The 24,395-nt window shown below is 35.0% G+C and overlaps 2 protein-coding genes across 2 annotated transcripts in view; one reads left to right on the top strand and one right to left on the bottom strand.

Moving 5' to 3' along the window:
* LOC145978421 (protein argonaute-2-like) overlaps positions 1-11,386 on the top strand; it is a 115,650-nt gene extending 104,264 nt beyond the window's left edge. The window contains exons 23-24 of the mRNA XM_083111054.1: positions 935-1,034; positions 6,523-11,386. Coding sequence (XP_082967180.1) covers positions 935-1,028 — 94 coding nt within the window. The 3' untranslated portion in view covers positions 1,029-1,034; positions 6,523-11,386. The remainder of the gene's footprint in view (positions 1-934; positions 1,035-6,522) is intronic.
* Positions 11,387-15,065: 3,679 nt separating this feature from the next.
* LOC145991340 (uncharacterized) overlaps positions 15,066-24,395 on the bottom strand; it is a 38,594-nt gene continuing 29,264 nt past the window's right edge. Inside the window, exons 5-7 of the mRNA XM_083127342.1 lie at positions 21,156-21,291; positions 20,736-20,800; positions 15,066-15,920 (exon numbers count right to left, since the gene is read on the bottom strand). Coding sequence (XP_082983468.1) covers positions 15,900-15,920; positions 20,736-20,800; positions 21,156-21,291 — 222 coding nt within the window. The 3' untranslated portion in view covers positions 15,066-15,899. The remainder of the gene's footprint in view (positions 15,921-20,735; positions 20,801-21,155; positions 21,292-24,395) is intronic.

Below are 24,395 nucleotides of genomic sequence, written 5' to 3' on the forward strand. Positions count from 1 at the left end.
ATATCTTCACAGTTAGAGTTTTGTGTGTTATATTCCATTGGCCTGGGCTTTGAACCTCCGAAAGCATAGCATTTGTTTAAGCTTAAAATAAAGCTGTTTTGCTAACATTATTTTTGTGTAATGTCTTTAGAATGTGTTAATATTAATTATTTAATTAATTTTACTTGCCCCAGAATCAGTATCACCCCCCTCCCCCCTCACCATGCACATAATAGAATATGACTATCAGTTCTTAATAATCTAGAAACTAGACACACATGAAGCTTTTCTTTGAAATTGGTGTCAATTTACACAGTATAATGCCACTGAAATTGATTATAATAACTTGTATGTTGTATATATTTGTATTGGACTTCCATTTAATTTATTTAATCTTTTACCTATCACCTCAATGGCCAAACACATGGAATGGTCAGTTAATAATCTCAATCTCATTCTCAATAATCTAATTGTAGTGTCTCTTCATCAATTTCATCTAATCATTTCATAAATTCATTCTCATCTTGATTAGTCAAAATGGCAGAAAATGATATAAAATAGGAAATATTGCAATACAATTTTTGTACCATTTCCTTGAACAATTAAATTATGATTTCAGATTTACAGAGATCTAATTAGACCTTAAGTTTCTGCAAATCCCAGAAGCATATAAGCTACTGTGATAATCACCTTTTTACAATACCTTGTAGTGCCTCCCTCATGTCATAATGGCAGTGCAGTTGCCTCCCAGGTTTGATGAAGGCACATAGTGGTTCAGATTCCACTTTATACTGTAGGTCTGGTCCCAGTTAGTTTTTCTGCATGTAAAATGGACAATACAATGTAGACTATCAATAAACTGCTTATACTGCTGCATGTGTGTTTGTTATGTGTATGCATAATCTTACTGTACATGTTTGTGTACATCACAAATCTTTTTGTTTTTCTCCTACAGCCAGCGGGTAAACTTGAATAATTTAAAGAGAGAGCAGGAAAGTAGGGCTACACATGAGAACATTGTCCGTAATTCTCCCATGTATTTTGTGTGATCAAAGGTAAGCAATTAAATTAAGTGTAAATTTAGGTAATTCTTACAGCATATAATTACTCAATATCTTTCATAAGTAATACCGTATTTACCCGTGTATAATGCACACCCTGATGGGGGGAAAAGTGACAAACAATTATATCTCGTATGCACAGTACAATCTAGTTTCAAGAAATGGCTTTCATAGTTGTAGATTGTAAAGCTGTTGCTATGCTGATCAAGAGTGAATGACATATCTGTTCAATGATTTCATTCACCTTTTCTGTGTTGACCACGAGGAGAATATCCTCTTGTGTAAACAATAATGGCACTGCTTTTCTTGGCATCGCAGAACATTATATTACAAAGTGAAAAATTGTGGGACATGGCCTTCAAACTTTATACGTGGTTTTGCTCATTAATTCTTTACTATTTTAAAAAAAAAACAACTTCAAAATATATACAGTCAACTCTCGATTCTACGACCCAAGATATAACGACCCTTTTCCTGTAAACCGTAAAAAAATTGGAAAAAATTGAAGGAAATCTGCCGAAAAATACGTTTTTTGCACTCGTTTTATTCGCACTCATTCCCTTCACGAGTACTCTACCACTCGCAAGTGAGTCTGATCTAAAAATAGACACCACCACACCAAGCTTGATTGATATCCAATAGCACTTGACCTCTACCCTCCCCTCCCCCAAGCGCACCAATGTTACCCCACACCAGTAGACCCGTATAAAATCCATTCATTCTGGCCCATTATCTCCCGAATTTTGCTGGCGCCAGTGTGACTGGTGTCAAGATCCTTCGAGTTTTGCTTGCAATAAGTGAGAGATTGTTTTCCTTTTCATAGGTCTCTGTGCAAACGGGTTTCTCATGAACTTGAATTGTAAGAATTTCCTGGAAGGGCAATAACTGTGCACAATTGAAAGTAACATTATTTTAAATCCTTTTTTGTGATACTGTTTTCATGTTCTATTTTCCTTCTCACAACACGCGTCATGTGCATAACAGGTTGTATAATACTACCAGGATAAATGGTGTTACCGTCTCCTAGGCATCTTTATGTCCATTTGAGCTCCGTTTAAGCTGAAAATTGGTGCAAATTCCAATAACAACCCCTTCGAAATAATGATCCTTTTCCTGGGAACTGTGAAAGGTCGTTGTATCGAGAGTTGACTGTACTTTCTCAGTGACTAACGTAACATACAAAGTACATTGAGGACCCTCAAATTAGCAGTTAGCAGCAAAAGATTTCTTTCAATAATGCATTTACACACTTTTTCCTTATCTTTTCTTTCATCCAAAGTACCATAAAAATCAGAATGTTCCTTCACTTTGTAATGAGGTTATTTCAACTGAATTTCACATTAGTGTTGCTATCTTCAATGGTGTACTGTTACCATATTCAGACACTGCAGGATTTAAGCTTTACAACGATATATAAAATGATAGGGTTCAGAAAACATGAAAAATCAATGCAAGTGTTGCAAAATCGTGGAATAACCCTGTACGGTGTCATCTTGGCTGTGCAAATTATTCCATGCATAATATGCACCACAGTTTTTGGGGGCAAATATTTTGGAAAAAAGTGCACATTATACAGTATGCGCCAAAATATACAGTACTGAAATTAAAAGACTAACATTAAATTGTCATCATCTGTGAGTTTATTTATCCTGAAAGAAACACTAACATACACACTATTAGCAAGTTATAACTTCCTTTTTACTACTGAGAACACGAGCGGCTGGAGCTATGCCCCATCGGCAAACGCACATGCTTGTTCGAGGTGCGCGAGTTTCAGTACTGTATATTTTGGCTCATACCGTACATGAGTAAATAGGCCTTCCCGATGGCGCAGTGGTAGCATCGTTGCCTTGTAATCAAGGGGTCCTGGGTTTGATACCTGGTGGAGGCACATAGTGGTTCGGATCCCACTTTAAACTGTAGGTCCAGTCCTGATTAGCCGTACTGTGCATAAAGTGTACTTAAAAACACCAACTCAAACAAACATAAGTAATAATGTATTCCGAGAGTCACACTTTAAAATTATAATTTTGCATCACAATTTTCACGAAGTAAAGAAATATTGTTTAAAACTCACCTCAAGTCATGGCTACGATTATAAGTTTTCACTGCTTAGTTTTGACTAAAGATGTGGAGGTTTGTTGCAAAAGAATGCCTGGATCATATAATCATGTTACTTGCAAACTGTTAATCAATCATATGTGTGGTCCATTTGTCACAGACCTCGGAAAGGAATTTGATCTTGTGCCGAATCTGTTGAATTATGCCTGGAGTTCCTGTTTCCAATGGGCTCTCACGTAGCTAAATAGTTAGCACCCTCAACGTTGTTGCGAACATTCACAGGTTCAATCGATCTTGAGAGTTTCAAAATTTTGGTGTACGCTCAGCATATGAGGACAAATGAGGAGCTACTTGAAAAGTATTAGTATTGGTAGATTCACATATTTTTGGTAAATAAAAAAGCAAAATTTCGGTACAAAAATGGAGTCAATTCAAAAGTGATAAATAAAATAAAATTGTAGTATTATAGCAGTGAAAAATTGGATCAAAATCAGTGTGTAAAATGACAGCTTGGTTTTAAAATTGTGAATATAATCCTAAAATTTGATTTAAAAACTGCACTTATTACCCAAAATAAACATATCCCTTCTAATAGCACATTTATGTAGTTACCAGAGTATTAAGTTTAGTCCTGTATGAAGGTTCAATTTTAGCTTCTCAAGTATTTACAGCAGAATTAATCAATTTTCAGTGAATTGCATAACTCACAAGATAATCCAAACTTCAGAAAGTGTCAGGTCGTTAAATCAACTCTAAATTTTGTGTTTAAGAATCTATTTTGCAATTCATTTCACATTATTTCGTGAGAAAATAGAGCAGGAAAATGCACTTCATATCTTTCAGAAACATAAATTAACATTACAATGTGTTATTTCACATTTTGTGTTTTCGTCAAAAACGAAATATGCATGCCTATAGGTACAGTGTGTTACAAAAGTCATGCAACCCAAACTTCGAAAATTTATATCATGAAAACCGTAAGATATATTTACACTGGGTTTTCTGCATTATAAAGCCTCATCCATATTTTTCAATGCTTAACATTATCACTTTACTCCATTCAGAAAATCAGATAAATTAATAACTGGTGGAAGACAGTGTTAAAATTTTTCCAGAAATGTGCTTTTGAGTGAGAAAAAGATACAAGAAATTATCAAAGGGCCATAATTAGACGTCTGATTACTGATGCCATGTCAATCTCTCATTTGCGACCAATATTGATCATGTGCAGCATTTGATGGATTTATGATGGGCTATTTCATAGGTTGAGTGAAAAAGTGCCATTTTTGGGGACATATCTCCATAGCTGGCAACACTAGCAGGTCGAAATTTTGTCAACAGACGCATGCAACATGTGCAATATTTAATTGGCCCTACATTTGCATGAGAAACTAAATTCATAATTTTGCACCAAAATTGGACTAAGTGTAAATTTCTATGCACCTGGCAACCCTGCCATTCGTATACAGCTGATGGGCCTTGTTACAAAATGGGAACCCTGATTCATAAATACGGAGCAAAGAGAATTCAGGGTAGCCAGGAGCAGCCTACGATTCTCTCTAAAGTCCAATTTCGGTACAAAATCATGATTTTTTATTTTTCACGTAAATGTAGAGCCAACATTTAAGCACATATTGTGTGCATCTGTTGACAAAATTTCAGCCTGCTATTGTTGCCAGCTACGGAGATATGTCCCAAAAATGGCACCTTTTCACTCAACCCATAAAATCGATAGTCATAAATCCATGAAATGCTGCACATGAACAACAATGGTCGCAAATGACATATTGACATGGTATCAGTTATCAGACGTCTAATTATGGCCCTTTGATAATTTCTTAATCGCATTTCTGGAAAAATTTGAATGCTGCCTACCACTGTTATTAATTTATCTGATTTTCTGTATGGAGTAAAGTGATAATGTCAAGCATTGAAAAATATGTCAATGGATGAGACTTTATAATGCCGAAAACATGGTGTAAATATCTCTTACAGTTTTCAAAGTTTGGGTTGTGCAACTTTTGAAACACTCTGTATTAGGGGCCTTCCTGATGGCACAGTGGTAGCATCTTCGCCTTGTAATCAAGGGGTCCCGGGTTCGATACCCGGTGGAGGCACATAGCACAGTTGTTCGGATTCCACTTCAAACTGTAGGTCCAGTTCCAATTAGCCTTACTGTGCATAAAGTAGACTTCAAACACCAACTCAATCAATTGATCTATCAAACACTCTGTATTAGGCTCTAGTCTAGAAAGCTAGAAATTCGCAGCAATGGTGCTTGATGGTTTGACCACATAACACCCTGCTAAAAGGTACACCTTTCACATCCATCAAAAGCTAACATTCACTGTTTCTTAACATGTGATTCATTTTTTATATATATGTAACGTTCTTTGATTAATACATTTTTTATAATAGAATCACACTGTTTTGATTGCTCTGTACATTTTCCAGACCAAACACAACTTAACAAGAAAATATTCTTGTTCAGTTGCAAATTGCAGTTTATGGTTATACATCTTTGTTTGTTTTGTCAAGCCTATTACATTGTAAATATAAAGGTTTGTCATGGTTATTATAAGAAATATCATAATTGGGTAAATGTCATATTTCACAATTATCATAAAGGGAAATTTGTGAAGCATGTGTGGAATAAATAACAACGAAAGTTATAATTTGATGTTCAGAATCAATTATTTGCTAATTTTTGCAGTCTGAAATTGGAAGGCAATTATGTTTTCTGAATTAACATATAATTATTAAAAAATTCTGTTAGTGTCATAAATAAATAAAATATTTGTAATGTACTTGTAATGAGTTGAAATTCATTTATTTTATTTATTTTTTTTATTTAAACTACGATACCCGTGGCTATATGAACAGTTTGCAAAAACTTAAGTTACAAGATGGTATCCAAAATTTCTGAGACTGGTGCTACCATCTTGTCAGAAACTCACCTATGTCCTATTGGCAGCCATCACCCTTGAAGTAGCTCCTCTTTGCACATGCATGCCACTCCCAGCAAATGTGTCATTTTAAAAGAGCATCCTGAAAGTCATAGTCTGTGAAGATGTCCAGAACTGCCTGTATTTCTGCTTGGATCATCTGGGTCATGTCAAACTGGCAGCCTTTCAATATGATCTCTAGTCAGGGGAACAGAAAAGATTCAAAGGGACCAAGTCAGGTGCATGGGGATGAGCCAATTATTTTTTGTTTAAAAGTTGCTGATGATCAAGGAAGTGTAAAATTATGGTTGTCATGATGTGGAAGCGAGTTCTTTTGTCACCTACCATTGCATCGCACTACTACAACTGCTGTCCAGATGATAGTGTCAGTCTCAAAAATCCTGGATAATACCTCCTAAGTACATGTTTTGTTTATTTCTATTTGAGAGTATAAAATTTTCTGTTTATCTTTCCAGTTTGGTGGAGACAGAGAACCTATCAAAAGACTGCAAGGTTAATTAATGCTAAAATTAATCTTTTTTTCTTCTTGCATTGTAAAGTGTATTTAATATTGTTGCAAGAGGTGGTAATTTCCTAAATTAGTGTCTATCTTGTTTAATACTGTTGCACTCTCTGTGATATGGGAGTTGTACATTTTGCATTTAAGTATGAGCTGTAGGAGGTAAAAATGAAATATTTTGAATAATGGTTTAGTACAATGGTTTTTCCACAGAAATGTTTTGAACTTACTTGTGTGTTAAAACTGCCTGTACTGTGTAAATAAGCAAATTTGATGCAATTGAAACCAATATATATTTATTTTGAACCAAAACTGTTAGTATTTACTACAGTTTGTAAATTTTGTGCTTGTGTATTGGATTGTGTATCATCCACTTGGACTTTGCACTTTATAGTGCTTATGTGTGGCTTATGAGGACAACAGCGTTGTACATCGAAGATGAGGGGAAGGCAAGCAAGGGGCTGCAACTCTTACTTGCACTGTAGGGTACTTGAAAAAACACTTTATAAACAGAGCGAATCACATCACATCAGCTACCTATCCCAAATTGCCTTATTATTTTATCCTTCGCTTCCTCTTAAGCAACAATTGCTGCAACAAAGGCTGTTAATTTTAGCCTACTCAAATTGCAGAAAATGTAACAAAACTTTTCCTATGTGTACTGTGAAATTAACTGCTCATTTGATTATGATAGTGCAAGCAAAAATTCAAATATGAAAAATTTTCAGACTAAATCTTAGAGATTGCACATGTCACACTCACTCCAGGTCAATTGAAAGTAGTGTTATCACCTTTTCTGGAAATGATATCTAAATAACATATGCCAGAAAGATTTTTTTAAAACAGGATATCAATACCATAAGGTTATTAAGGATGATTATGTTCTTTACGCCATTGCATAATTCAAATGTTAGCATATTAACCATTTTGTATCACTTATATTAAATAACAATGTACCATTTGATTCTCTTTTCTCTCCTTTTTTTTCTTTCTTTCCAACTATACATGTTTAAATTTAACCCTTTCCGGACGGGCCTGGAAATACCAATTTCTTTCCAGAAGATGGGAGTTTTTTTGGCTGTTTTTCAGAAAATCATCGAAAATATGTTGTTGAGTGTGTTATTATTATCATATCATTTAACTTTTTTTTCTGAAATCTACATGTTCTCTTTCCATATATTGATAATATGTTACAGTTTATAAATTTTCTCACATTTATGATTTTTTTTCTTTAACAATTTTTTGAAAGTAAAGAAAAATGTAACATTGTTTAAAGTTACTGAAAACATATTTTGAATAGGTAATATAGGATTAATTAATGAAGATAACCTAAAAACCTCCTAGTTGGATCAAAATCATCACTAACTGTGCAATTGGAAGTGAAATTCTCGTTAAAATTTCCTACATTGTGCATATAAATTATTCAATACTATTCTCAAGAGAATAAACAAAAGCACAACAGAATGCAAAATGAGTACAAGTAAAGATCAGCAATGAAGGAAACATGACGTCTGTCAGTTGGAATTTGAAAGAGGTGGTTACAAAACACGTGCGTAAGAGACGTGGTGCTATTGTAGCCCATCATCCATTCACAATAAAATTTTATAGTGAACAGTGGGCTATGCCCATCGCTCGTCTAGAAAGGGTTAATCAAAATTCTTGAAATGGCAGCTTGCAACATGGTTATTAACAATTGTAAGATTAATGTTTGCACCTGTTTATGGATTTCGAGACAAGATTTTATAGTATATATACATCTGTAAACCCATGATGCACAAGCTGGAAAGGAAACTAGACTTCCTCCATCTACTCTAATGTGGCATGTCTTGTGTATTGTAATATGTGAAATGCCATTGTTACATGTTCCAAACAATTTCTCACTCTTGAATGTTAGTTCCAGCATTGGCCACAGTATTTACTTTCTGGATATACAGTACTACATAGTAGAGATGGGTCGATATGAACATTTGGCTGATACCGATACCGAAGTGTCAATATAAAATTCTAACAGGTTCATTGACCTCCTTAATAAATGTATGCTATAAATATGTATAAATTGAGCCAAGGTTTTGCAATGCACAAGAAGCTGCATATTAAGAAATTTACTTTTAAAAAATTATGCAATTGAGATTATATGTTATATCCATGAAAGATTAACAAAATGGCACAATATTGAACAAAAATTGCATGATATTTATAGATGTATCAGATCGGAAAAAGGATCAGTAATTTTATTGATAAACCGATACACTAATATACCTATATCGACCAATACCGACAGAGTACTGATTAATCTGTCCCATCCCTACCATATGCAATAAAGCTGTTTAAAAGTAGGCATTTCAAAAGCTTCATTTGATTAAATCCACTTGATACAGAGAGCAGCTGTCAGCTCCTTCCATAAGACGTCTTCCATAAGAAGTTTCTGTCCTCAAATCTATTTTCTAAAGCATAATATACAGTTTGTGCCAGTATGTTTAAGCATATTGGTTTTCCCTGGTACCTATTCATTTTGTCACATTGAACAGTTTTTTGTTTGTGATATTTGTGCTGTGTGAGACCTTGAGAAATATTATCTCTATAGGTAAGAAAGGTATTCCTCAGTAAATTACAAATTACGAGGTATATTATCTCCTTCGCATCCTGTGAATGTTTACTGTTATTCTGTTTTTTTAGCATCTCTGTTTTTTTACATAAATTCTTAACTATTATCTATGTTGTTCACTTCTCAGGATCTACAGTAATCAGGTGTATACCATTAATTGTTATAATTTTCAATGCATTGTTTATATGGAATGAAAATGTCATACTTGTATTGCATAATTTGTGGACTGGTGATCAATTAATCCATATTAAGCTGAAATTCATGGTACATCAAAATGTTCAGGCTGCTCTCAATATAAACTGCATGTGAACTAAAGGGAAAGACAAATGCAATTCAGTAGATGTAAAGTATATCATTAATAATATTGCTTTTAAAGAAAATGTATTATGATTGCACAAAGGTGCAAAAAATATATTACAGTACATAGTTTTGTCTGAAGTTTATTTTATTTATTTAATTTAAAAATTTGGGTGCGTCAGCACTGCTATTTTGCACCCATCACATTATACGGGGTCCAGCCCCTTATTGTTGCACAGAACAACTCGAACGTTGCAACTAAAATCATAAAATATTAAAATCTTCTGACTTTCGTTAAAAGCTGAGGCTGTAAAGGAGCACTCAGCACAAATAAGGACAAAACACAGGACAACAGAAACAAAATTATACTGGCCATGGGGCCAGTCGCCAGAGCCTCGTTAGTCTGCAGTCCAGGGTGTACTATGTGGAAGTGAGGTTGACTATTGGGTGCATTACGTGGAAGTAGCACCCCTTACACCCCTTTTGTCTGAAGTAAATGATGATTTAATTGTTTACTTACATTAGCATAATTTTATTTGTTAATATCTTTATGTATACAAATTGCCTAAATCAATGCTTTTGTATACCTTATGGTATTTTATTGTGACAATTTTTTTTCCATTATTTTATTTCCTTTTTATATGTGTTACACTATTTGGTTTTGTGTAATTTTTTTGTGTGTAATTCTTTGATGTAGGGTTTTTAAATTCAGAGTTAACACAGATTACGTTGTGTATTGGATCAATCTCAAAAATTAAAATGAAGGATAGTTGTTACATGTACAGTATTACTGTAAACTTTGGAAACATTGTAAATAATTGTGCATTTATGGATAATTTACACACGAACTTAATATGATATTTTTAAACTAAAAGCATTTTTTATGACTGACAGTAATACAAAATCATAAGTGTGTAGCTACAGCTCTCTTTTTTCAAGATTAACCAAAATAAGCACTTTTTTCTCTTTAAATATTAGAGCACAGATTGTGTGATTTTAAGTCATGCTTGAGCATCAAATTTGTGACAATTTTTTTAATTAATTTGTATCTTAGTGTAAATTAAGTCAACAATGACTGCCTTTGGACCTTTTCCATCCAAGTTATCATAATTTTTGTAATAAAATGTTACCAAAATTTGGAAATGGTAGCAATATTTTATATGCACCGTGCCTGAGAAAGTAACTCATGAGAGAATTGCATAGCTTAAAATGTGAAAGTATATTTTGAGTATCATGTCAATGACAGTCTACGTATTAGGGGAAATGTAGTGTACTCATTATATCCACCTTATTTGCCAAATGTTCCTTTTGGGTGTTCCTCAAATTAAATATAGAGACTTTTTCATGAGCTTAGAAAAAGAAGTGTGTTTATGAGTGTAACACGAATGCACACTGAGAAAAATGAACATATTTGAATGAGTGTGGAAGTTACTGCATCTCCAATGTAAGTTTAGTGTAATGATTAAGGAGATAACACTCATTCATCAACATGTTTTAATCACTATAATCATAAAGTATTTTGAAAAGGAGATCATTCCCCTCAAGATTCACTTTAGTTGTCTTCCTCCTTGTGGGCTTTATGCACTTCATTATATAATACTAAGTTATTTTCAGAACGTAGAATAGTATGTAGAATATGCATTCTGCATTTAATTTATGAATCGGTGATTTGTTGCAGCTTCTGATGGTTTATTTTAACATTTAATGTATTTTAATTTATACTAATTGTAAAGTCTGATTAATTTTACGGTTTACAGTGGAACCTCTATTTTACTTTCCTAGTCTCGATGGAGTAAAATGTTATGTAATCAAGGTTCCACTGTAGTATATTCTGTATTATAAGTAATGAAATTTAAAATAAGAAATGTTATCTTTTTGAAATCATCATTCAATAAATGATTGCTATTTTCAAATCTGATTTTTCTGCTCTCTTTTTTGCACTGATTTATGTTTATTCTTATGGAATAAAGGAGTGGAGTGATGAGAAAAATGCTGAAGTATATTGTGTAGAAGAGTTTTTATTATTACTACGTGGTGTGTTGTCCAGTCTCTTCATCCGTTTCTAGATGATATTTAGTTGTAAGATTAAATTTACAACTGGATTTGCAGTCCTTTATTCACTTCAGTGCACTGATTCAATGTTTAGTAATAATGTAACAAATATAAAATATTAGATAACTCTGTTTTGATATGAGCAGCATTTGTTGGAATTGATTTTCAATACTTCTATGGAGTCTGGGTGCCTCGTAGCCAGCAAAAATGCCAGACAACACTGTTGCATCTAAATATTCTGGAAATTATGCAAAATACATAATTTTCATTATTTTTCCAACTTTATTGTGGGGAGAAATCTATTTTGTGAATAATTATATGAAATTATGAATATTTTAAAACAAAACTGGTAGATTGCTATGATCTAGTTCCCCTGGAAAACTTATGTATTAAAATTTGTAAATATTCTGAACAGCTTTCAATTGTTTACAATTTTCAAGAGAGTGTATTTTGACTGATTGTTGGGAGAAGCGAGAAACAGGTAAAGAAATTAGAACAATTGAAACTTGATTACAGTGATTCTCATGCCCGCACAACAATGACTGAGAACATTTTTTCCTCAATAATGTTTGCACGACTATCAATTGTAAGCGGGATAGAAGAAGAAGGGGGTGTATTACTGTTCTGTACTGGTTGATAGGAAAAGATGGCATCCGCTTTTAATTTCTTTGTTATTTCCTTATCCTGCCATCGCTTTTAATTTCTTTGTTATTTCCTTATCCTGCCATCAATAATATAAACTATCTGTTGTGCTATAGGTACGAAGAATAAATTATAAAATAACTGATTATATGCAAAACAATTATGAACTTATATAGAAATATGTCTTTATTATGAGAAAATCGAAGAAATATGTTGTAGAAATGCTAAATTGGTAAAATATTTGAAAATATGCTATATCAAGTTGGTCTATTTCGGCTGTTTTTCATCAGATACATAAAGATCTTACCCCAGTATTCTATCCAATGCCAAATATAAAATATGTTAAAGTTCTGGGCTCTAGTTGTTGTTATAATTACATATATCAACTTCCAAGAGAATCTGGCCAATCAAAGAGTTACTGTTGCCGAGTGACTTTACTAAGATCTTTAGGTATATTCTGAGAGTACACTTTGCATCTTCGTATTTGTCCACCTTGGAAAAATCCAGTGGTGAATTCATAAATCTAGCGTAAATAAAAATAGCATAGCATTTCTGAGGTAGAAGGTAAAGGTAAAGATTTCCGTGAAATGTCACATTTAGCGGATGTGTGGGAGGGCCTCACACATTCACGATCTCGGCCATTTTGGAGGTGATGCGATCAGCACCATTTTCTGGTAACCTTATCCCCCCCCCATCCAGGTACCCATTGACTTGAGGCTGGCTGAGCCCAGGAGCTGCTTTATGTGGGGAAAAGGCCAGAAATGTTCCTTCTTAGATCACTCACCCTGGGAATCGAACCCGGGTTTTCCACATGACAGTCAGATGCCCTACCAATCTTTTGCCATAGTAGGCAAATTTGAAATGGGCCTTCCTACTAATTCCAAGCACTGTTGTGATTTTTTTTTTCATTGTCCCACATTCCATTAAGTTAGAAACTACAAGCCAGTAATATAATCAAACAGTAACCATGAGTAGAATTAAGAATATTTACTATTTTTCATTGTAAAATTAATGACAATTCTCCAAAACTGTGTCTTTTCCACAAGCTATGGCAAAAAAAAGTGATTTGAAAACCGGCAGATGGTTGTTTCCACAAATATCCATGTGTTCTAAAAAGTTTATCTTTAGTAATCTCATAGAGGAGTTTGTGAGATGGATAACAGGATTACCCTTCTTTTTCAAGAACAAAATATCATAGGTTCAATTCTCATCCCCTCTGCTTTCTTTCTTTTTTTTCTGTTAAGTGAACATGATTTTGATATTTTCTGGGTACATATTTATGCAATGCATACCTCGAGGAATGCTCCTTCTGCTCAGTTTGCTTGAATTTTCTGTGATGCAATACTCATCACTAGGGCAAGTCATGTAATAACCTAAAAATAGTAAAGAAATTACCCCAAAATTTTTAAAAAAGGCAATATTAAAAAAAAAATTAAAAATTCAGAGTTATTAGTTCCTTGGCAGGTAATGAGTTTAATTTAATGGATGACAGTGTAAAATGTTAAATTTACTATAAAACTTGTTTGAGGAAGGTGGGTAATGTCTGTGGACATCCCCTGTTTTTGAGTACTGCAGAGCTGGCAAATACATGACATTTAAAATCAAGTTAAAGTAGTGTTCTCTTGCAGAATGGAAAGTTCTTGGTTCAAGAATCCCTCTTATCAGAAACTTTTTTCAGAAGGTAAATGGCCTTCTACGAAAAGGCTTATGTATGATTCTGGGAAATATCTGTTGATACCTCTCCAAGTCGGTGTTCCAAAATATTTTTCACCATAGATCAAGGAAAAGACACTTTGCAGATGTATGATGCAAGCAGTGGCGTGCCCAGGATTTTCAAAAGGAGGGAGTTAGGTATACATTTTTTAGTAGTCAGCCCTCATTTTGCCATCTTTTCCTGCGTTTGATTTTTTTGGGGGGGAATCCTGGGCCGAAAAGGGGGGGGGGTTATAATCCACCCACCCCTGGGCATGCCACTGGGTACAAGGTATCATAACTGAAAGTTCTCCTAAAAACATGAGAAATTTGCCTCCTTGAGTTCAAATGTGATTGTGATTATCTCCAGGAGGAGTAAATCCTGTTCAGTATTTCAATCCCCTTTTTTCAATTTAAGGACGAAGAATTGTAAATATTCTTCAACATTCTTAACTGTACTTACAATGTCTGTTTGATCATGCATTGTGTTACTGGCTCATAGGTTATTATAACTTCATGGAATGTGGCAGAATGAAAAGATGTCATGACAGCATTTTTCATTTAATGGGATAATCTGTCTCTACTCTAAAGTGTTACGTTGCCAAATTCACAAATTCAGGACTTTGAATCAATTTGGGGCAGACAAATAGGAAGTGTACAAGATGGCTAAAGAAAACATGTACTCACATGCACATTGTGATTTGTGGAATTGTGATACAGAAAAAAATAATATCTAGTTACTATCACTGTTCATTATGCTGAGACACTTAATACAAAAGTTAGACTTATCTTGTAGCCTTTTAACATGAAAGTTTCTTCAGCTGTTATGAATATGTGTTTGGTGGGATTTACACTGGGCCTATGTACATTCAATAAGAAAATCACTTGCAGGAAAGAGACTGCTTTGAAATCAGGAAGGAGCAACCGTGGCATTCATTAAAAGTTCTTTCCCAGAATTCTCTTGGAGTAAGCCGATAATGTTGGTCAGGATTATAAACCTTTATGTTTGAGGGAGAATATGAATTTTAAGCCTCTGCAAGTACATACAAGGATGGAGAGAGATCAAAAACTGGAAGCCAGAATCAACTACATCTCGAGAAGTAATCAAAGCAATTTGTGGTTCCCACACTGTCAGATGTTAAGTCATCAGTTTCTGCCAGTATTGTGAATTAGGATGATGATCAGAGAAGGTAATAATACAAACAGCGTGCTAAAATATGCTCCAAAACTTTTATTTTAGATGTACTGGTCATTTTAATGAAATTTCTTCAGTAGAAGATTCATTTTAACATAAATGCATACTTTGGATACCAGAGAGCATGCAAGAAATCTATACTCTTTCAATTTTCAAAGACTTCTTATAGCTTATACTCTGTCCCCGGAATCCATGGGGCAAGGTCACACACAGCAACAGAGGAGGGAGGGAAATCTAGTGGACAGAGCAAAGCTGTACATGCTACTGTGAAGGTTGGTAATTGCCGTCTCTTTCTTCCCCTCCATGCAATCCCATTCCCTCTTTCATGTTCATTGGCGGAGCCATCTCATGTCACTACTTGCGCAGAGACTTGTTTTCATTTTCTTGCTCCAGAGATACCAGAGACAGTATAATTATTATATTTTTTTAAAAAATACATCGGAAACAGGTGTGTATCATATTGTTTCTTAAAATGTTCTATTGAAATTAATTTTTAAACAGTAAAATCATTGGTGTGTACATGTAATTTAATTTACAAGTTTCTTCTTCACAATGCACTTTAGAAACAGAAATTTGTGTAACTTTGTTCATGTAACTTTCAAACAACCACTTTACACTTTACCTTGAAAGTTATTAGGAAATTTATCAGAAATGCATGTTACACATGCTATTCTGTAACATGTTTTGTGTAGTACTTGCACATAAAAATCATCATCTTGAATATTTCAGAATTAATTCTCTGCATTTGAGAATTTTTCATTACCTTATAAATAACAATATAAAATAGTGAACAAAAGCTGGAAAGCATACTGATGATGTAACTTTTTAACTTGAAATCCTGATGTGTGCATTACAGAGTTGCTCGGCACTCCTGAAAAGACAATATGATTTTGTACTCAACTGAGCTACTGTAAGTATAACAAGAACATATAGATGTATAATTACAATCCTGAAGCTTATCATAACTAGAATAACTCAGAATAAGACGTAAACTTAGCATTGATTAAAATCTGAAAAAGTGCACTAAACTTTATTTAATTATTTCATTGATATTGCTTTCACTACATGTAGTAAAATCGTAATATGTTTTGATCATCACAAACGGGTGCTGCTGCTGTTGGAGTGGAAAAGTTGTCCAACCACCACATATTTCTGGATTTACTTTGATTATACTACAGCACCTTGAATAACAGTGTGTGGAAAACGACCCAAGAAACTGATTCCCCGAGATGGATGACAACATAGATGTCAGTGCGATCAGTATGGCTGCTAATTTTCTTATGAAAGTAATGCAGCTTACTTTGTTTTTTAAATATATTGTGTAGATTTGTTTGTCTTGAAAGCCGATTACGTGAATTGATGGAAACAGTTATATTTGTTGAGTGATTTGCAGTCACGAAATTGCATTAATTTGGAAAGAAAAGTAAAATAAAATTAATAAATAAATAAATAGCATGTGTAACACAAGAAGAAACATCGCAATGTGATTCCAAACGTCAGGTGTTGGATTGTGTACTAGAGTTTATATTTCTATGTTATTAGAATATAAATAGTATCCTAAGAGATATTTCATACCGAGCCAACAAATCACAAATGTCGGTTGGAAGCGAGACACCGTTTCCTCAAGGAGATTTTAGACCAAAGCGACACGTGACAAACGATACGGGGATTTCACACCAAAGCGACATGGATCCTTCGAACACACGTCGCTTGGAAACTAGCTAATCAAGAGCAACATTTCACATCGTAGCGTCATGACGGGCAGCACAGGCAAGCGTTCAGTTGGTGCAATCCTCAAGCGAGAAGTGTCGCTTGCTGCTTGTCGCTTTGGTATGCAATCTCCCTAAAGCAAGACACTCATTGCATCATGCATGAGTGAACAACAAACCACGGCAACATGTTGCACGCTATTGAGGAAATGCCCCAGTTTGAGCGACAAAGCGACACGTGTGGCTTATCGTGTCGCCTAGATCTGTTGTTGTAACGTGTGGTTTATTGTGTTGCTAGATATGTTCTTCGCACAATTAGCAGCAAACTCTTGCTAATAGACTGAAGGCACCATGTCGCTTGCACTTAGTTGGGAACTCCCCCTGTGGCACGTCACTTCGGTCTGAGCACCCTTCCCTTAAGGAGCTTTCCGACCAAAGCAACAACTAGCACGCAAATATGCCATATGAACGTGTTGTTTGCTGTTTTTTGGATCCTCATGCGCAATGAATGCTATTTTACAGTCTGGAAGTGTTTGTGTCACTAGTCACATCAGTGTGAACATCCCATGTCGCTTGTCCCATTGGTCTGAAAGTTTCCTGACACTCATGTCGATGGCACTAAGGAAGTTTTGTAGGTTTGCCCTTGTCGTTTCATGCAATCATCATTATCATCGTCGCTGCGATTAGTTTAAAGCGGAAGAAAAGAGACAGTAAATATAAAAAATACAAATGCTTCAGTGCGTATATCTTTAAAAGATGATGATAATAATAATAAACCAATTCATACACAAGAATTTAGTTACCAAGAGCATTCCACGCATACTTTTTCAATATGGATTATTAATGAAAGTATGGCGACGACAGGACGTGTTCGACTGTCTATAATGTTCATTTAAATCTTCGCGACCACTGTACCAAATATCATAGCAATTATCACATTCATAGAAATGCTTCATGTAAAAGAATCAGACGTTGCAGCAAAAACTCCATTTACTTCCATTATAAGCAGACGAATGCCATGCAGCTGTACTGACACCAGCGCCTCTAGTGATATCATATTCGGGTGAAACCAGAGAGCCCAGAACAGTGCCGTTTTCCACACTACGTTATTCAAGGCACTGTAATTATACTAAGCTTAAAAATTTCATGGTGCACAATTAGTCACTTTCCAGTATGGAAAACCATGTGCATCAAACAGATTCAAATGAGAACACACATGATCCAGACCAAGTGATGTGGAAGTTCCCTTGTCACTTTTTTTCCTTTTTTGTAAAATCTCCCTCAGTATTAATGATATTGGTGTACGAAACATATATATTAACACAGTGTTGTAGTAAGCATAATTTAAAGCACTAGACAATGGATAATGTCCAATTAACATTGCATGCTAATGTAGAACCATTGTTACTAACATTCATGGTATTAATTGTAATGCGAAGTTCTAAAACAAAATGTGTTATTTTCTGTTACCAAAACAATGGATTATCAAACTACATGACATTAATTGCAATACAAAATGTGCTTTTCTTTTAAGTGCTGAAACATGAATCTCCTGCTGTTGTCCTTAAAAACGAATTTATATTGACTAAAGCTGCATTCAATATTTCACTTAGTAATGGGACTATATTTAAAATATGCACAGAATTTCACTGTGAAAGCTTCAGCTTATACTTTCTATTGTTAGCACTTCCTACCATTAAGAGAATGTTATCATAACAGATACATTGTCTATTATTCAGATTTAAAATAAACAGAAAGTATGAAGTGAACAGAATACAGATGAATGGAAAACCTTTGTATTTTACACAAGAAAGGAGAAATGTAGTAATAGCATGCATATACCTAGTCTGGCCATAAATACTGTTACGAACTTTCAGCTTGGACTGTACATCTGGTAGTCAGGCTCATGAACCATGCTTGTGCTGAAGTTAACTCCTGACCATTGTGTGTTCAGCTGTGAAAGAGCAAGCGTGTATCTTCTGCTTAGCATGGAGTGGGGCGAATATAAAAACAGAGTAGCCGTAATTGCTCTGCATATGGTTGGAATCAGTGGTGATTTATTCATTCTTGGTTTTGGACTTTTAACCACTGTTACCTTTACAGATACATCTCCAACCCTGCTCTGGCCAGTCAGCATACAAATGATGATCAGTGGAGCACACGCACTGGGAGAATTGTATGTCCACAACCATTCAGGGTCTGACAGTAGCACATAAGCAGCACTGAAGGAGCTTTTTCATTTTTTTGGGGTTGATATCCTACAGCATCAATCCTTTGCCAAGGTGGAGCCTGGGCCACCGTAACATAATCCTTCCTGGCAACCTACATACAAAAATAGGTCTTGACGTGGCCTCTTGACGAAGTGGAGCCTGGCCCACTGATAATCCTCCCTGGCAACTTAATGTATATGGAGGTCCTTGTGACCGACAGACGAGGTGGAGCCTAGGCCACCGAGAAGAATCCTCCAGGGCAACCATTTATAGACACCATATGATTTAACAGACTACACGCAACCCTGAAGACAGAGGCAGATTCAGCCTCCGAAACGTTGGTATTTTTTAAAAAATAACACAGTGGTTAAAAGTCCAAAACCAAGAATGCAAAAGGTTTGTGTATCAGACAATCCAGAGATTCACTGAGACTGGTAGCATGAAAGATCGGCAAAGAGTTGGTCGACTTCACACCGTATGAACAGCTGCGGCTGTTAAAGCAGTGATGGCTCGCATCCGCTGAAATCCCATCCGGAAGCAAGTGATAATGGCACAGGAGCTGAACATTTCACAACAGTCAATGTTCAGGGTACTTATTGAAGACCTTGGAATTGGAGTTTACTGGTGGTGTACTGGAAATTTCCTGATGCCACAAGTGAAGAAGCAGAGGGAACTGAAATCGAGATGGCTCCTGCAGCAGTACGTTGCCATGGGTATTGCAGGATTCTCTTCACTGATAAGAAATTGTTCACCACTGAGTAAAGTTTTAACCGCCAAAATGAAAGAGAGTATGCTTCAAACTCTCAAGAAGTTTGTGAGAGAGTTCCCAAAAATCAGAGATGCCACCAGCCCCCCTCAGTCATGGTTTGTTTGTTGGGGGGTGGGCTATGAGAGTTCCAGCAGGTCTCATTTTTGAGAAAAGGGCTTAAAAGCCGTGCGGAAGTGTTTGTGGAAAGTGTCCTGCACCCTCTCATAACACTGTTGAACCAAACAATGTTTCGCAATGAATCCTGGATGTTCAAGAAATATTTTGCCCAGCTCATAAGGCAACTGATGACGCGACGGTGACTGGACACCAGTGTACTCAATTTCATCTCCACTTTTGATTGGCCATCTGATAGCCATGATATCAGTACCTTGGACTACAAACTGTGCCCAGAGTTGTCTGTAAGAAGAGGCACCCTATAATTGAAAGTTAGAAGTGCTCCTTGATAGCAGCAGGGGCAGACCATTCGTGCTGCAATAGATACCTGGCCAGTGAAACTTCGAGCCTGCATGATGGCAAAAAGTGTACATTTTTAAAACTGATTGGTGCTATTTGTGTGTAATATATGTAAGTGTAACATACTAAAACAACATTTAAAAATCTGAAACCATATTAAATGTATTCACAAAATAGTGTGTAACAGTATTTATGGCCAGACTAGGTATGTTGGGAAATGTTTGGGAATGTGGAAATTATATGTAAAATGAAGATAGCATTTCTCGAGCTTACATACCACAATTTGCAAAGATAATACCAAATACCATTGATATTTTCCTATGTCCATATGTATTCACATATAAATCCATTCCCTGCTCAAGGCATTTCTGGGTTGAAAGTCAGTGTGGTCATTGCAATCTCGATTGTGCATGACTATACAATCACTTGAATTCAGTTATCATGAGAAGATAAAGTTTCACCAAAAGGTCAAATTGCCTTCATCTGAATGTCACAATTAACTAATTGCACATAAATACCTGGTAACATTATTGCCATGTACATACCTCAGTGACCCTCTCTCTCATGCAACCAAAAATCAGGAATGCATATTCACATTTGTCATTCATTACTAGAAGAGAGGAAAAACTTTTATTAGTCACAATTCTATAGCATTTTCTTAGAAGTTCACATAACTGTACTTCACTAACTAGTAGGTTTGTGTCAGCAAGGTAAAGTATTTCATGTATAATATCAGCTTTCAATTAATAGTCTCAAAGTGTATTAACTTATTACAGTTAATTTTTCAGTTTTCTGAACAACATAAATGCACAGTCTCTCACCTATGCATACACACAGACTCTCACATTCACTCACTTGGTCTCATTATCTCTCCTTTTCTCCCCTTCACTTTACTGATCTCAATCTTAGCCTCTTAGCAAATGCAAGAAATGTTAGATTTATTTGTGCCTTATTGGAAGCATTACCTGCTTCATCTTTCCCAAGCGTTTTGAAACAAAAGGTCGATGCTTTTCTTACACTGGATTCTGGTATATCTTCTTCAAGTCTACGTACAAAAAATGGAGTTGCTCTTCTGCGACTTGGTCTGCCAAATCTATCCACCTGAAACCAATTTTATTTGCATTTAGTTATCGATTTAGTTACCTTTACCAGTTCTCACCAATACTGATGCCGATACTTGAAAATTTTAACAATATAAAACAATTCAGTATCAATGGATTAATCTATGTAAAAATATTTCAACATCCACAAAATTATAGCATGGCACATTAAGTACTTTGGTTTTGAACCATTCCAAAACTCTCTGATTTCAATTTTATGCTCATTGTTTGTGCTAATGACTCGTGTACATCTTCATTTTATGGAATCCAAATTAGTTTATTTTTTAGTGAAATAATTTGCTTGCTATATTCAAACTAACTAATTGTTAGTAGCAATTCTTGAAGCATGTACTAATTTCACCATACCCTAACTATTCTCTGCACTTCAATCCCTGTCTCGAAAACTCTGAAGCCTATCCGGAAATCACCTGGCTGATATCCTGGGAAAACTTCTTCATCAGAGACCTGCACAAGACCCTGAAAAACCCATCTGCGAGGGTTGCATACAATAATATGCAACATGCACATCAAGCCCAGGTGTTCGACATCGCGCAAGCGAGCTTCACGTCACAGTTGTGCACAGGCATCAATGCCTGCCAGGTTTTTCTATTACCCGGGTCTTAAGAAGACCCGCGACGCTCGATGTAGTGCTCGCAGGTAGATGCGAGCACTACTGTCAGTGTTGCCAATGGCCATTATATTTCGCTATGCTTGGAAATATTTGAATTTCTGCTAGGCGCAGGTGCCTTGAGGTTGTATAATAACCATTGGCGTAGCAAGGGGTGGTTGAACTGGGTGACCACCCTGGGCCTCGTGTTCCATGAGGTTGATACAAAAAACGTAATAAATGGAAGTGAGAAAGATAGAAAAGGTTAATTTTTGTGGGCAATAAAATTAAAACCTTTTTTTATCTGCCTTTATATTCTAGTTTAACGTTATAATTTAAATGAATACGTCAAAACAGAGGCGGGCGGGAGCTCCAAGCCTAAGGGGCCTTGAAAAAGTCAAAATAATTCTCATTTCTCATGTGAAACATTAACGCAAAAATTGCTTGGACATTTTTATCCATTTATTATTTTCTTGAATAAAAAGCACTTTGTCTTGGGTTTTCTTCTGTCTCGTGACCTTGTATAACCTACCCGATTTTAATATGTTAATGATAAAGCACCTCAAACTGCCATGGAGCAAAGTATGGGGCATTTAAATGCTTCCGGTGTATTAAACTGAAGAAGGGTATGGATAATATTAGCAGTTCTTCCTTCGTTCTTGCAACTTCAGATGCAGCTATTGCCCTCTGTAACGGGCACGAAGTTGATTTATCTTCCGAATTTCCTGATCAAGTTCTACATTTCAGGAATGTGCTTAAATCTGAAATCAAGTGCTTTGGCAAAGTTTCTTCTCCTTGTTTGCTCTACACTAGCTTCCAGTGTTCTCTGTATCCTGTACCGCCTTCTGTTTGTTTCCTACTCTTCAAGTAACAACCACAGAAAAAGAACTATCATTCTCAAAATTGAAACTTAGGAAAAAGTTCTGGAAGGTAGTGTTGATGGGTATGATTCAGCCCAAATTTAGCGGACTCAGTAATCTCTCTCTTGAATGAGAAAGGGCAAGATCTAATGTAAAAGTGTCATTTGCTGCCCAAAAGCCAGCTTTCTGTTAAGTAAGGTGGTTTGATTTAAATCAAGATTTAAATTGGGGAATTCTATTTTATAAAATCACTTATTGAAATCACTTTAAATAAAATTACAGAATAATGTACACAAGAAATTTGTAGATATCAGAATTACTTTATGCAAAAGTATATTAATCTCGTAATCATTTAATGGTGTTTATTATGCTTTAAGAAAGGAAATAAAGGAAACAAAATATATGTACTGATGGGGTGAAGCTCATACGTAAATAAATGTAATATGTCATCTGAAAAAAAACACTTAAATTTCCCTTGATTTAAAATTCAATAATTTTTACAAGCAAAAATAGCACATTTTTTTAAATTGAATGATATACAAAATACTAATCATGTTAAACCGTAAATAGTGTCATTTTCATTAAACTGTAAATAAATATGACAGCTGATATTTGACTATCATTAAAACACTAAAATTCAGCTACAAAGACTCTAAAAATTATTTTAAGTTAAAATTATAAAGTACATCCAGAATTTATTATTTTCACTGTAAGAAAAGTTACTGAAATTATAATAGTTTCATTAACACACTCAACAAACATTTTCATATTAGGTTCATTATGTTCAGTTCCAGCAACAGAGAAATGCATATTTATATGTAATTTGTTATTTGCTTTAATCAAACTATTCAAATATTTTACAGGACCGTTTATCAGAAAAAGCCTTTCTATATAAAAAATATATCTATGTGTACGGCGCCAAAAAAAAGATCGATTTAAATAAAAAATATCAAAAATTATAAATAAAAATCATTACTTTTATCCATCCAACTGTTAAGAGGGCCGGGGGAGGGGATAAGTAAATATTTGTATATTCTTTTTTTGAATACATAAATGTCAAAGAAAGATATGTTGTAATATGTGAAAATTCAGAGGTTGAGCATTGATTTGTATAATTTTTAATGTAAGTGTAGCCACAACCAGTCATTCTAAGAAATTACATAAATTTCCTGGAAGAATCTGACTGTACTTGAGGGATCCAAATTTGTTTCTTACGGACGCAAACTTTACGATTTTGTGACGCCATTGCATCAAGTATTTAATAATACAAGAACATTAAGATGTAACAACAAAATGAGATTCACAATTATTATTATCATTTAAGTCCTAAAATTCAAAGTCAACTGGTACAATTAATGTGCAACAAAGTCAAAATTGCTAATTTAAAAAAGTGAAATTAGCTGTATCAATTGATTACACCAAAGATTTCACACTTATGGGGCAAATGGCTATAGTTTTAAGATAGGTAGATACTTTGGGCCCCTAGACAGGATTGAGGTTTAGTGCAACCCCTTCCCCCCGCTCTATCAAGCACCGACATTTTATGTGCGTCCTTCGATATTTTCTACTTAAGCCATGGTTTGTGACATTTACATCCTACAAACTTTGAAATGAGGAAACAAAGAATGACTGATTAAA

The sequence above is a fragment of the Lepisma saccharinum genome, chromosome 1, assembly GCF_977018435.1.
Source record: "Lepisma saccharinum chromosome 1, izLepSacc3.1, whole genome shotgun sequence".
Taxonomy (NCBI): Eukaryota; Metazoa; Arthropoda; class Insecta; order Zygentoma; family Lepismatidae; genus Lepisma; species Lepisma saccharinum.